The sequence below is a fragment of the Colias croceus genome, chromosome 6 (assembly GCF_905220415.1).
Source record: "Colias croceus chromosome 6, ilColCroc2.1".
NCBI classification, from domain to species: Eukaryota; Metazoa; Arthropoda; class Insecta; order Lepidoptera; family Pieridae; genus Colias; species Colias croceus.
The window spans coordinates 4,840,579-4,854,536 of NC_059542.1; the positions used below are offsets into that span (position 1 = coordinate 4,840,579).

General features: G+C 32.9%; 1 protein-coding gene across 10 annotated transcripts in view; it reads right to left on the reverse strand.

The window, feature by feature from the left end:
- Positions 1-11,316: 11,316 nt before the first annotated feature.
- The window catches only part of LOC123692876, a 141,146-nt gene continuing 138,504 nt past the window's right edge, over positions 11,317-13,958 (reverse strand). For all 10 annotated transcript variants that reach the window (XM_045637706.1, XM_045637705.1, XM_045637697.1 and 7 more), the window contains 2 exons: positions 12,200-12,376; positions 11,317-11,885 (listed from right to left, as the gene is read on the reverse strand). In XM_045637706.1, the coding sequence (XP_045493662.1) occupies positions 12,233-12,376 (144 nt within the window). In that variant the 3' untranslated portion in view covers positions 11,317-11,885; positions 12,200-12,232. The remainder of the gene's footprint in view (positions 11,886-12,199; positions 12,377-13,958) is intronic.

The window sequence follows — 13,958 nt, forward strand, 5'->3', positions numbered from 1 at the left end:
ATATTTTTATAAATAAATCCAACGTGAATGTTAATGAGCGTAATGGCTTGAATTCATGGAATGTGAGGATACTTTTATGTTGACGTCGAGATGTTTATCCAATAAGAGGTAAAGGGATTACAAAACGTTATGACGAGTAAAGTGCTACGGACACGTTAATGTAAAGGAATTTGGTACAATAACCACAATAGAATTTTTCTCGCCTGACTATTCGAGCGTGAGTTATGTCGGACAATCTAACTTTTATATGTTATTGTGTCCGAACAAATTTGTTGGTAGTGAATAGTAAAAGGTATGCGAGGAATGTTATATCGATAAGAGGTTTAATATCTGGTGAAACGTCATTTAAATAAAACGATTGATATTGTGTGTCCCATTTCACAATATGATTTTAAAATGTATTTTTTATATCCGTATTAAAATCAGCCAAGTAGGTGAAGTCTCGTGCCTTTTTGTGGCACGGAGCAGATGCATTTCACATCTGTTTCATTGATAGATTTTCTTTACGGTAAGTACCTGCGTGATTATGGTGATTAGTTGAATGCTGGCAATTAGCAAGCACCTAGCATATTTAACCTACACAAGACTGAATTAATGTTCCCAGTAAGTTCCAAAAAAGAAAGTCACATGGTGGTCGAACCTTGACATTCCGTATAAAAATAATATTCTATTTTAGTGTGTTTATATTATATGTATCGTTGTCCTAAACGCCGTGTGGTAAGGTTCAAAATCCCTCGTTTATGGTAAAGTATGCCCGCATTTGGGGTTCGGTGTTTCTTTACGATGTAACGATGGCTACCCCTGCTGTGCGCACGTGGCTCAAGGGGACAGGCAGTAGGGAGGATGGCAGATGTTTCGAATTTTATAGGGTTTGCTTACATCTCTTTCACTATTGCAGCTGCTCCTATTTTAAGAAATCAAAGCGAATGTTTGGGATTTTTGTTTGTACTTGTTAGAATATAAGGCGAGATTATAAGTTGTATGAGCATTAAGCTTACACCTCAATGACTTTAACAATGGGCTGTTAGTTCATTACGTTTTAACACATGCTTATACCTAAGTACAAGGTAGGTCGGTATATAACATAAGAAGTTGTTTTACTCAGGAATTACCTAGGTACCTACCTACCTATGTTCTTAAAAATTTATTGAAAATACATTTGATTTTCGTGAGGAACGAGTACCTAGTCAGTAGAGTAATGCTTCATGCGTTTGGCTTATACCTATGAGACGTACTACAACTATAGGAATGAAAAATAAGGCAGAATGGGTTAGATAAAACATAAACAGGAACATGTTCTGAATTCTGATTTTGTTTTGAACTTATACCTACTTAGTTATATATCTGTGTTTTGTTATGAACTTATAGTTATAGCTGATGATAATTATGTGAAAGCACAGCATAACTACCATTAAACGTAAAGAGTAGGCTGTGTCAATGATTGCTAAATTATGGACTGAATAATGTTTTATTACAGAAACATGTTTGTTATTACTTATTACTTAGTAAACTTCTCTTCAGTACATATTTACATAAGTAATCAATAAACTCGCCTAATTATGTAATTCTGAAATATTTTTTGGTTAGAACAAGAGTGGCAATGGTGAGCGAAATTCCTCCTACGTTATCCGTGTACCTACCTAGTTATTGGTCTAGCGAAAGTCTACAAAGGAGTATCAAACCGGGGTCACATTGGGCAATCGGGCGGAGTATTATCGACTTCTTATCAACGGGGCCATGCGCATGTGGATGCCAGCGCTTGTACACCCGTATCGTTCGCATTCCACGTTATTAAGTAACTTATTACGCGAGATTCTTCGCCACACCGAATGGATGCCCTCGCTACGTCCGCGTCGCGGCGAAATTTTTTGCCTGCCGTGATCGTGCTACAAACCGGTAACAACGTACTTACTATGTACTCACTGTAGTTATTTGCTGCTCATGACTTATGTATGTACAGGAGTTCGGTGATCGGTCGAATTAAATGTTTATGTTTATTGGTGCAGTAATTTTTTTTTCCTAACTCGCTTTGGATAAAATATATTTTACATTTCTTGATAACCCTCATGCTATTTAACTTTACATTATTATACAATAATTAAGAAAAAAAATGTTACAAAAACGAACTTACAATTAAACTTTCCCACGATGTACACAGCACACGATCAAAGTTTTGTTTGTTTATCACTAGATACGAAAGTATTTATAAACTTGTTATATTCACAAATTCGGATAGAAATAGTCTTAAAATATTTATTCTCATAATATGTTATCAAGTTAAACTTAATAATACTTCAACAAAACACCGGCAAAGAACGAAAATCAATAAGAAACGATTCGCAAAATAATCCCGTAAGCCTAAGCAATGCAACTACAATACGACTCGCTCTTTGTCATTATTTAATGCGTTTCACTTTGATCTATAGTTTTCAATCCATAATCTTTTAAACACACTGTTGTTATTTGTTTATTATTTTATAAAATCCAACTATCGCGCCACGATTCTGTTGACGAAATAGTCGCGTATGACATTTGAGCCGAGCCCACGACGGTTGGAATTCATGGAATGTCAAATATTTTAAGTGCTGCCATCTATGTGATGGAATGCGAAAATATCGAACGGCGGCACTGGATACTTAAATAAATTATGGTTTTCGAATTTATTCTGATAGTAAATTTTCATTTGAACAAAGAAAAATTTATATATAATTACCATAATTTATATAATGAGAAATAGATTAAGAATTATCTACTTATTAAATAAGAAAGTTTTGCGACACGTTTGCGGACTATTGGAATGCGGCCAGATTAATGCCGCCGTTGAGAGACCACTCGCGCTGCAGCGCAGGCGTGATGGCAGGCCGAGCGCTTACTGTAGGGTTATCGACACTCGCCATGGAGGTGAAAAGTAGGGTCGCTATTCGCGGTGTGCCAAACACCATAATTGTACAATTTTATAATTTACCTATATAATATATATTATTACCAAGGAATTATTTTTGTAAGTTTACGTGAAATGACTCGAATAAATCATTCTACGCCTACCTATGTGTAGTAGGTAATCACAATATATTACAATGAAATTAAATTTGTAATTTTATCATAAGAACATGAAATTGTATGAATAATAAAAATAAGTTTTGAAACCAAGCATTACAAAAGTCAAATTTAAACAAATAATTTAAAAACTTATGGTAAGTCCCGCCATCTAGTAGTATATTCATGGACTATTAAAAATAACAGTGTGCAGTACTTAGTACATACAAAATTGAACAGATGGCGCTGGGTGGGAAATATTTTGAATGTTATTATTGTACTCGTCGGGGAACACTGTGATTACAGATGTGATGCTGATTTACTGATATTTAAGCTTATGCTATATAACAGTTTGATTTATTTACTTGGAATTACTTAATAGTTAATTATAATAATTATTACGTTAATAATTAAATTGTAACAGGTATTTTAAATTATACCTTGTTCTACCATGGGTAATCCATTACTCTTTTATAGTATTTCCGATGGTGCCTATAATACTTATGTGGGAACCTGGTTTGTTTTTTATAAGTAGGTAGGTAGTAGGTACGGTCTATATTCTACAATATTGTAGGTTTGTAGGTATAGATATTATACCTAGGCATTTTTATTTTGCCTACTGCAGCTGTTATATAATAATGTATTTACCTACTCTTATTTGTGCTTCAACTATTTTGTAAGTCTAATCTATATCCAGTGACGGATTAAGACTACTAGATGCCCTAAGCATTAAGCAATCCATGCCTGTGGGCCCCCCTATCCGTATGTCAACTAGAATCGGTCTTTAAACGTTTACCGCCTAAAAACATTAGTTTTAAGGTTTTTTGTAAAATAAGATGATGAGATGTAACGTACTTTAGAAGTGGAGTAGGTGCGACAATAATAAAAACCAAAGCATAATTGATTTATTTATTGAAATGCGCCTTGCGGCTTTTCCGAGCATTGAATTCACGCAAGATAGTATTAACGTTTAACGTTTTTAACATATCGGACTCTATGTACAATATCGATAAATTATCGAGCCTTTCTTTTATCATCTTTGTCCTTTTTCATTTTTTAATATTTTTAATTTTGAAAAAGAACGTTCCGCTGAGCAATTTGTAATCTTAAGCGATAAAAATATACGCATAGCCCGGTCAATTTAAACCAAAAAATGAGGGTGAAGTTACATAACGTCCCAACTAGCTGAATTTCTGTGAAGTTGTTCAAAACATAATTATAAACAATGTCTAAAAGTTCCCCATCATTCCCCTGTAAGGAAAAAAAATTATTCAAGGTCATAAAAATGAGTTTTTCGCGATTTTCAGCAAAACGGTAATGTTGTGAACGGTACCGGTAATAGGTAGTTGTTATCGTCATAATATGTACACGTTTCCACGCCACCTATGAGGTAGTGTACTTAACGCATTTTTTAACGATGTTTTTTTAACAACTTTTATAACTTTTTGAATCGTTATATCTCAGAAACGGTGGCTCGTAAGAAAAAAAGTATTAATACATTTTTATAGATAATTTTATGATCTATAATTTTTGTCTGAGGTACTTTTATGATAAAAGTTACCGTTTTGCTGAAAATCGCGAAAAACTCATTTTTTTGACCTTTGACCTTGAATAATTTTTTTTTCCTTACAGGGGAATTAGAAGTTGGGACATTATACATAATATAACTTCGAATGTTTAAATTGCCCGGACTACGCAGGGCTGTTTCCACATTAGGGAAAGCTGATTCAATCTTATCATCATGTATTATTTTATATACAATGTGCGTGAGTTTGATGTAAACTTTGCGAGCCGAATCACTGGGTCTGAAACTTATTTTACTTATGACATATGAATGAAACTGTTGAATTTCTGTTATTAGTTCGGTGTTAAGGTCTTCTGGATATGTGTTTACTAGATTTGTACTGTGCTGACTGTATTCTGCAGTTTGATTGGGACACATAATTTTATCGGCATCGGGTATTTTATTCAAGAATGAGAAGTTGTCTGCTGTTTCTTTGTATATTTTTACTCAAAAAACACAATTACTCAAAAAACAAAACATTTGATTGAAACAGATTTGCGGAGGCGCCAGGCTTGGGGCCCGCGGGGAGGGAGTGGTTTGTGATTGGCTGATCGCAATTCCGGGGCATTCGAATTGTCGAATGCACTAGCGGGCAGCGAGTGGGCAAGCGGGAGTGGGGTTATGACTCTAGGTCGGACTCTATGTCAACTTAAAATGCGCGAATTTTCAAATTAGTCCTAGCAACTTTTTTTTGGTGTGTTTTTTGGTGACGTGAGAGTGAGACGGGATGCCCTAAGGACGGATTTTTTTTGTGCTTCTTCTGGTGCCCCCTCAGACGTGACGCCCTAAGCAATTGCTTAATTTGATTAAGGGTTAATCCGCCACTGTCTATATCACGAGAGAAATAGTTGGAAAAACTAATAAAACAAAAAGTAATAATTTAATTTTGGATTTTGGCACCTATGCACTAACGTACATTAATGCTTCGCTGTATACATATACGCACAGATTAGGTAATTGTACTAAATAGTTGGTACCCGCGTTAGTGGTTGTTTATGGGTATCATTTAAGCTATCACCAATTTAATTAGTTTTGTGTTTCTTAAATAATAGGATTTGTCCTCAAAATAGTAGATCTGTCACCAAAATGTAGTCACCAAACAATGCAAAATCAGTTCCACAATAAATCACCTAAAATCCTGAGATATAAGGTCTAGTACCAAATAAATGTTTTTGTATGTATTATAATAGGTGTGTCCTAATAAGTATTTAAGCAAAATAATTTAAAGAGATCACCAATAAATCATAATATTATGTTACTAGAAAACATATTTATTCTTAAAAATAATAACCACTGAATAATCAGCTCTGGTTTAATAGCTGGCTTATGGCTAGCATAATTGTAGATAAAACACTTAATTAAAGTTAAAATAATCAAAATTTATTGTTAAAAAACAATAATCACTGAATAATCAGCGCTGGTTTGGATTTCGAAGGGCGCCCCCTTTTTCTTTTCTGGCCGATAAGCACATTTTTTGCTTCTGGTGGGGGGTTGGCCAGCTTTAAGAGTATGGCTAATCCATAGAGATCTAGAGAGATGCCAATCGCTTGCGCTGAGGACGAAACTTGGTGTCTCATAAAAATTTACTACACGGCCGTACTACACGATCGAACGTTTTTGTTAGCTTTAGTATGTTCATTATACATTGCGGTATTCGAACTCCGCGTTCACGTACAGAAGAAGCATTGTAAACTATTTACATAAATTATTGTGACCGTCGTTCTGTCACATAATAAAACCAAGAATCACTCTACGTAATATTGTTTTTGAAATTTTAGTAAGAAAATCGTATAATTTCCAGTACTTACCGATGGTATGTAATCGCATAAATCACCATTTGACTTAAAGTTGCTGGTTTCACTTCGGTTTTTACAATCTTTAACGGAACAACACGGCATTGTCAAAAAATACCCGGCCGGCCGCGGCGGTCGAACGTCAACTGAATGCAACAAACAGCATATGTGTTCTCTTTTTGGGCATATTGCTGCGACACCGGCCCCGCACCCTAACCATATCTCCCTTTAGTTTCTGTGATCTGTGGGCTAATCCGATAATATGTTTGCACATGTCAATTTTTATAGCGAGCCAATTTGTCTCCGCCCCTTCGATCATTTTTTCATTAAAATTATAAAATGATGTATTAAATTGGTAACGAATACTAAGTACCTATTAATTAAATATCTGAACGAAATAAAATGTTACTACTGTATTGGTGACAAAATATCAAATAAAAAGGAGTCGCAGTCAGGGATCGATAATCGATTTATTTGGTGACAGATCTACCATTCTGAGCACAGAGCTATTATTTAAGTAACAATACTGTTATTATAAAAACGAAGTTTATATTCATGTAATGCAATATAATTTTATTGATTATCGATCTCTTATTTTACACATATATTAACATTAATTTGATAATTCATACCTGGGAACAATTTTTGTTTATCTGAGAACGAAAATATTTCGTGGTGATAGATCTATTTATTAGGTGATACAACTTGATGACAAATATAAATTTTGGTGATAGAAAATATAGTTCCCGTTGTTTATGTGTCAATCAAAACTATCAGCTGATTTTTCTTGAAAGACGAAAGCACACAAAAGTAACAAAAAAAACATATTTTCCCACAAACGTTCGTTTTAGTCCAAGATCCCAGAGCCGTAAGACACAACTTATTTTCTAAAGCATATAATATACATAGTTAAGTTCATTTATTAGAGTCTGATAAAAGTTTTGGTGTCGCCGGTAGAGCTCCACAAACATTCAGATACGTACTGTGAACCGAAACTTATATGCTTTTGAAAATAAGTTGTGTCTTACGGCTCTGGGATCTTAGGTACTCTATTTTAGAAAGAAAGAAAAAATAATTATTAGTAGGATATTACGTAACTACCATGAAATATATTTTAAATTATTAAAGTTGCATAATTACTTACTACTTATGTTTTATTGGTTTTGCAACTAAAGATAAAAATTATTAATACCTACCTATAAATTACATATCAATTTCTAATAACAAATTTAAAATTATGTACCTAAGTACAAGGAAAGTTCGCAGAAATGAAAAAACTTTGTCCGACACATTTATTTATTCTAATACATTAGTTATCTATTAACATCAGGAATTAAATAAATACATGAAACACAATATAAAACAGTTACTTACAATAAAAATGTTGATGGCTCACAAAAATTATAAAATTTTTAATAGGTACATAAGTAATTTTGTATGAAAAAAAAATAGCTACATAACCAGCTATTAGGTACGTATTTTATATTTATATTTTATCACCACAGCAAAAGAGCATTTACATAACAAATTGCTTATCATTTATCAATAACAATTTTTATAAGGTATAATTTCGGTAAGTCCTTAAATGAAAAAAAAAGGATTTCATTAAAAGCACTAAAATCGTGAAATATTTCCTGGAAAAAGCTTAAAGTAATATTTTTCTTGCTCTTTTACTATGGTTATCTGAACATTTTCCTATCACGCCAAACAAGCTTGATTCTAGTATAGTACGTAAAACTCACGAAGCGGGTCCCATCTGCTTGCTTTACTCATTGCGCGACAGAAAATTTTGTATACAAATATACACATTATAGGATGATTAATCTATCACATTAGCCTACCGTTTTCGTGAATTCGCAAATCTATACACATACATCACAAGTATATATATTATATACCCATATAACTTACCACTAAACATCTCACTTTCGGGATCGTTAATTGGGACACATCCCTACAATCTAATTCATACATTAAATATATTTTTTTTATTTGGTTCTTTTTAGGTCCTACATTATCTGTAACATCATAATGTTATAATAATTATTGTGGAAATGAGATCAATATAATATTTAAAGAAGGAACATATAATGAGCACAGATAACAATAAACAATTGTTAACTTATCCATAGACTATAGAATAAAAAAAAATTACAACGTGTGCCATTAAAATGGCCTAGAATTTATATTATGCATAGTACATATATTACTGTGAAGAACATCTAATATTATGTGCGTGTAACGCAATACATATTATCACAGTATTACAATATAGGAAATAATATTGTAATAAACTAAAAATAAACTGTGATATTATTATATTAATAGGTTTTAACCATAATTAACATCAATTAGGTAATAGATAATAATTTACGGTGTATATTGTATACGTATCATTTTTATATAATATCTTACCAATAATTAAACTATAACAAATCGCTAAGGTTTAATTAATTAATTCTAATATAATCTACTTCATGTAAATCAAAGAATTTTCAATACTAATTTTGAAGTCATGTTTTGAAAAAAAAAAAAATTCTGCTAAAGGTAGTTGGAAATTAATTATGAATATAATATATTTATTCATGATTCTATGTAGTAAATCTCACAATTAAATAAAAAAATTCCGATTTTTCAGCGAAGGTTAAAGGTTACATTGTGAAAAAAAAGTTAAAAAATGAGTTTTAAGTATGTATTTAGAAAAATATTACAGAAGCCTGACACTGAGCACCTTTTTAAAACATTTTTTCCTTCTATGTTTATATCGAAACGATTTAGTTAACTTTCTCTAGATATGATCTAGATATTGAAGTAGATACCTATACCTAGTTTCTTCTGCTGTTAACTAATAACAAAATATAAAAAAAACACGAGTAACATTGTAGCTATAATAGAAAATAATGGTCAGATCTCACAAAAATCGTATCTATTCTCATGGCTACAATATTAATTTTAATTACATAGGTACTTCTTATATATTATGCATAAACAAAAGTAAAAATTTTCATATTTTTCGATCATAATCACATCATAGCAACAATTTATTACCAGATGTTTTTTTAAACAAATAATAAATAAAATATAAATCAGAAATTGCACATACTATTCCTCTTATTAGTTGTCAGCTAAACCTATATGTATATTATTCCTTACAAGTTACAACTTACGTGGGATCACTGATTAATAACAATTTTGATAATTTATAATAGGTACATAATATTCGCATTATTTAAAACTTTTAGGGGACGGCTCAAACGTGTAAAAGTAACATTATGAAACGATAAAAGAGGTAAAATGTCGAATTCCCTGAGTATTATATAAAACAAAGGTTTTGCAAAGTTACAGTTGCGTCGCGTTTTGCAAACCCAATATATACCATCAAAAAGCACCGCAGTTTCCAAGCATTTATATTATATATTATTTCAACAGAATATTTACAAAATAATGGGTAGAAAAGGTAGAATTATGAAACAATTGAAATATAATTTAAAGTCAAATTCGTCTATATATAAGGCATGGATTTAAATATAATATTTTTAACCACTATTATTTTATCGAATATTTTACTCGTATGATAAGCTATATTGTAGATATATATAAATTGTTATAATAAATTTTAGGATAAACATAATTTTTATTAACAATTTTGGTCAAATAAAACGGTAAAAATATATATGTATTTTAGTCACCAAACCAACTCGTAGTTGTCGCTAATGAATTTCAATAATTTTGTGCTTTTATTTCATAGTTTTATGTGGTTTTATAATGAATATATTTTTATGTAATCTCCGAAAGTGTTATATCTATGTATCTATACCTACAAATTATTATTTTTTTTTATTTTCTTTACGATTTATTCATATAATCTACTTTGATAATTTCACATTTATTTATATTCTATACTGACTTTACCTACAATGATGTTTCGATGATCCTACGGGGTACTACTGTGGTACTACCTAAATATTATTATCTCACAATTCTCTTATTAATCGTTCGATAATATTATATTCCTTACTTTTACACAATGTTTACTGCAGTTTAAGTAAATGCATCGTGCTTGAATCATTTTTAATGGAAACTGAATTCTATGCTTTGGTACTAATAAATAGGTACTTATCTGACTAGTGTAGGCCCGATATACGTATGTACCAAGTGTGGAAAGGAAACACACCTAGCTACGTGTAATTTTCAAGAACCTACTGAGAGTGATTAATATAGCAAAACAATTAGGTACATTTTGCAAAACTATATTTAAGTCTTATCATTATACAATACAAGTACAACAGCTTAAATACAAATAAATAAAACATCCGATCGGTTTTGTATATAAATATACACATACAAGAAAAATTGATATGTTATATATTAATTAGCACATTTTAATTTAATTCATACATCTGTATAAAGACATCGTAATACGTAAATTTATAATTAGATAATAAATTCATTTTGAAATAAATTCTAAGCTTGGAAGGACTGATTTTCAAAATCATAGGCCGTGTAACAAAAAGAGAATCAAAACATCCGCAGAGTAAATCAGGAGCATATCATTCTCAAACACTTGACACAGCCAAATAAGCAAGAACAAAACTCACGCAAATGAAAACAAAAAGGCAAAATTTATTTCAAAATATTTACACAAATAAAACTGGAAGATTACAAGTATAATAATTTATATTTTTTGGTTTTTATGGCATTCAAATGCTTTATAAATATAAATTTATAAAGACTTTATTTATATAGATGGCGCGCGGTGTGTCCCTTAAGACACATAAAACTGAAAGGATAGAATAAATTCGATTGCTCAGGCGGGTCACGAGTGGCTGAGTTGGCTAGGCATCCGCCCCGGAATGGCGCGAAGGATGCGGGTTCGAGTCCCGCCTCGTGATCGAATTTTTTCTATTCTTTATAAATTTATAAGTATAATAATGTCGGATATACAGCGGACGTTCATAGGAAGTGATTCGTCTATCAAAGACATTATCTTACACAAGGGGATCATTTTCAGGGGCCTAACGAGGCTTAATTTACGAAACTGGAAGATTAACTGGGAGATCATTTGTAATTGCCACGATGAAGAAGACGCTCCATATCGTCTGCAAGTGGACAGCTGCGGAAGTTTTCGTATTGACTCAGACATTCAAATAAATAAAACTGGAAAATTAGAGGTACAACTGTCGGATATTCAGCGGGCGTTCGTCCGAAGTGGGTCGTCTGTCATAGCCATCATGCGGTACACAGGGGGTCATTTGTAGCGGACGCGATGAAGAAGACGCTCCACATCGTCTGCAAGTTGATCTGCGGACACCAAGCGGACGTTTCCACCACCAGACCCCTTCTACGGAGGCTTCGTATCTTGCTTTGCTAGAATGTGCTTCTTGGTCTGCGTATGGCCATTGTGGGTCGCTATCAGAAGGGGTCACTGGGGCACTGTGTGATGGCTGCGGGCGTAAGTATGATCGGGGTTCGTTTGAGAGTGAGCTGCGTCGCTGTGGAAGTAATATTAATTATATTGTTATTGTTATATGAATTATGGCAGTGTGTTTTTTTTTTGTTGAATTAATTGTTGAATTAAAGTAAGTAAGTAGGAATACGGCACTGCAACTGCACTTTGTGTAAATTTCAGAAAAAAAAACAGAAGTGTGTCTTGTTTTAATTAAACTTTTCATAGGTATTAGGAACACAGTATTGCACAAGAACTATAATATATTTATATCTCTACAAAATAGTATTTTCTATTTTAGGATCCCCTTATCAAAAACAGTAATTATACCTACTTCTTCTATACTTTCTATATACTTACTCGGAAAGCGCTGAAGTTCGGCAGTTTAAAGCGTCACACTTCCTGTAGAAACTTCACCGGGCAAACTCCCTGGCGGTTATCACCAGAGCGGATCATCACCATGCCGTCCACTTCATCACCGACTTGGATCACGATCTGATCGCGCAGCAGCATCAGGCCATTATCACCGTCAGATACCTAAAATGATACATAGGTATATGATTCACTGGCTGTGCCGCTCGATTTCACCCACGGACGTTAGGCAAAATCAAAAATTTCTATAGCATGAGTTATTAATTATTATAATATATTATAACCTTTATTATTGTTAAGTTTCATCGAAATCCGTTAAGTAGTTTGATGATATTAGTTTGAAACAATATTTGCTCAATTCATCACTCTCTCTCTCCGTGGAAATTCAAGCTTTTCAGTATTAAGTCCTCGCGATGACAATAAATAACATAACATATTGGATAAATATGATTTGCAATAGGAAAACGATATATAACGCATCGCAATACGTGAAAGGAATACTCTTAAACATGTATGAGGTAACGCCCAACTACGTAACAATTGTATAAAATACACAGCATCAAGAGTTACACTATTGTAAATATTTTTCTCACATATTGGCGAGGAAATTAACAAATCTCCTAGATGTTCAGTATTTGATAACACATTTTAAACATGTCATACCTACTTTGATGTGAATGTAAATCCATCCTATTGCTATTCTACTATCTTGTTGTCAAGAGGAAAGTGAATACATTTTGGCGTCAATACCGATGATATTATGATTAACATAAAAAGTTTCGATGTAGAGCTTTTACCAGTGGGATGTTTATTATCATTATAAATACAAATCTTTCCCGTTAGTTTCAGTTCTTGTTTTTTTAGTAACTATAAATTATTATCTTTTACATAACAAAAGTTTAATTAATTTATTTATTTATTTATTTATTTCGAGAACATAATGGCTTACAGTCATGCCAAAGCGCCACTATGCTATACAATACAAAATTATTATTAACACAATTCAAGTCAAAACACAAAAGAAAAATACTTATAAAACGTTATGATAATACAAACATACAGATATAATAGACTACAATACAATAGAAATTAATAGAAATAGAAGACAGACAGATTAGACAGATCAGATTATTATTGAATTAGAAATTGCTATCCAGATAATTAATGGCGTACCGAATAAATACAGTCACACTATCAGTGAAAAAGTCAAGATTTTGGTACTGGGAAAGCAAGTCTCCGAGCAACTTTCGTGCTCGCGCGGTGGGCGCGTTCCTAGCGCGGTGCGTTCGTGTGAGCGGCTGTGCCAAGAGGCGGTGCGGCCGCCGCGCGGTAAGCGTGCCGTCCCCACCACCCCTTGGCAGGCTGAGAATCATTTGCTCCAGAACATCGCGGTTGTCAATTTTGTTATGCATTATCAAGTAATAATGCACCACCAACAGAATCTTTCTCCTGAGTGCCAACGTATTCAATCCCACCATACCCAATACGTACATCGATGGATAGAGATGTGGGTAATATCCGTAGCGACGTTTGTATATACATCGCGCAAACTTACGTTGTATCCTCTCGATCATTAAGGAGTATTTTGATTCATATGGGTCCCAGATCATAGCACCGTACTCCAGTTTGCTACGCACATAGGCATTAAATAGAAGCATGGCAACTCTTGTGTCATTAAATTCTGAGGAAACTCTAATAATGAAGCCAAGGGTTTTGTTAGCTTTCTTGCAAATATCCATCATATGTG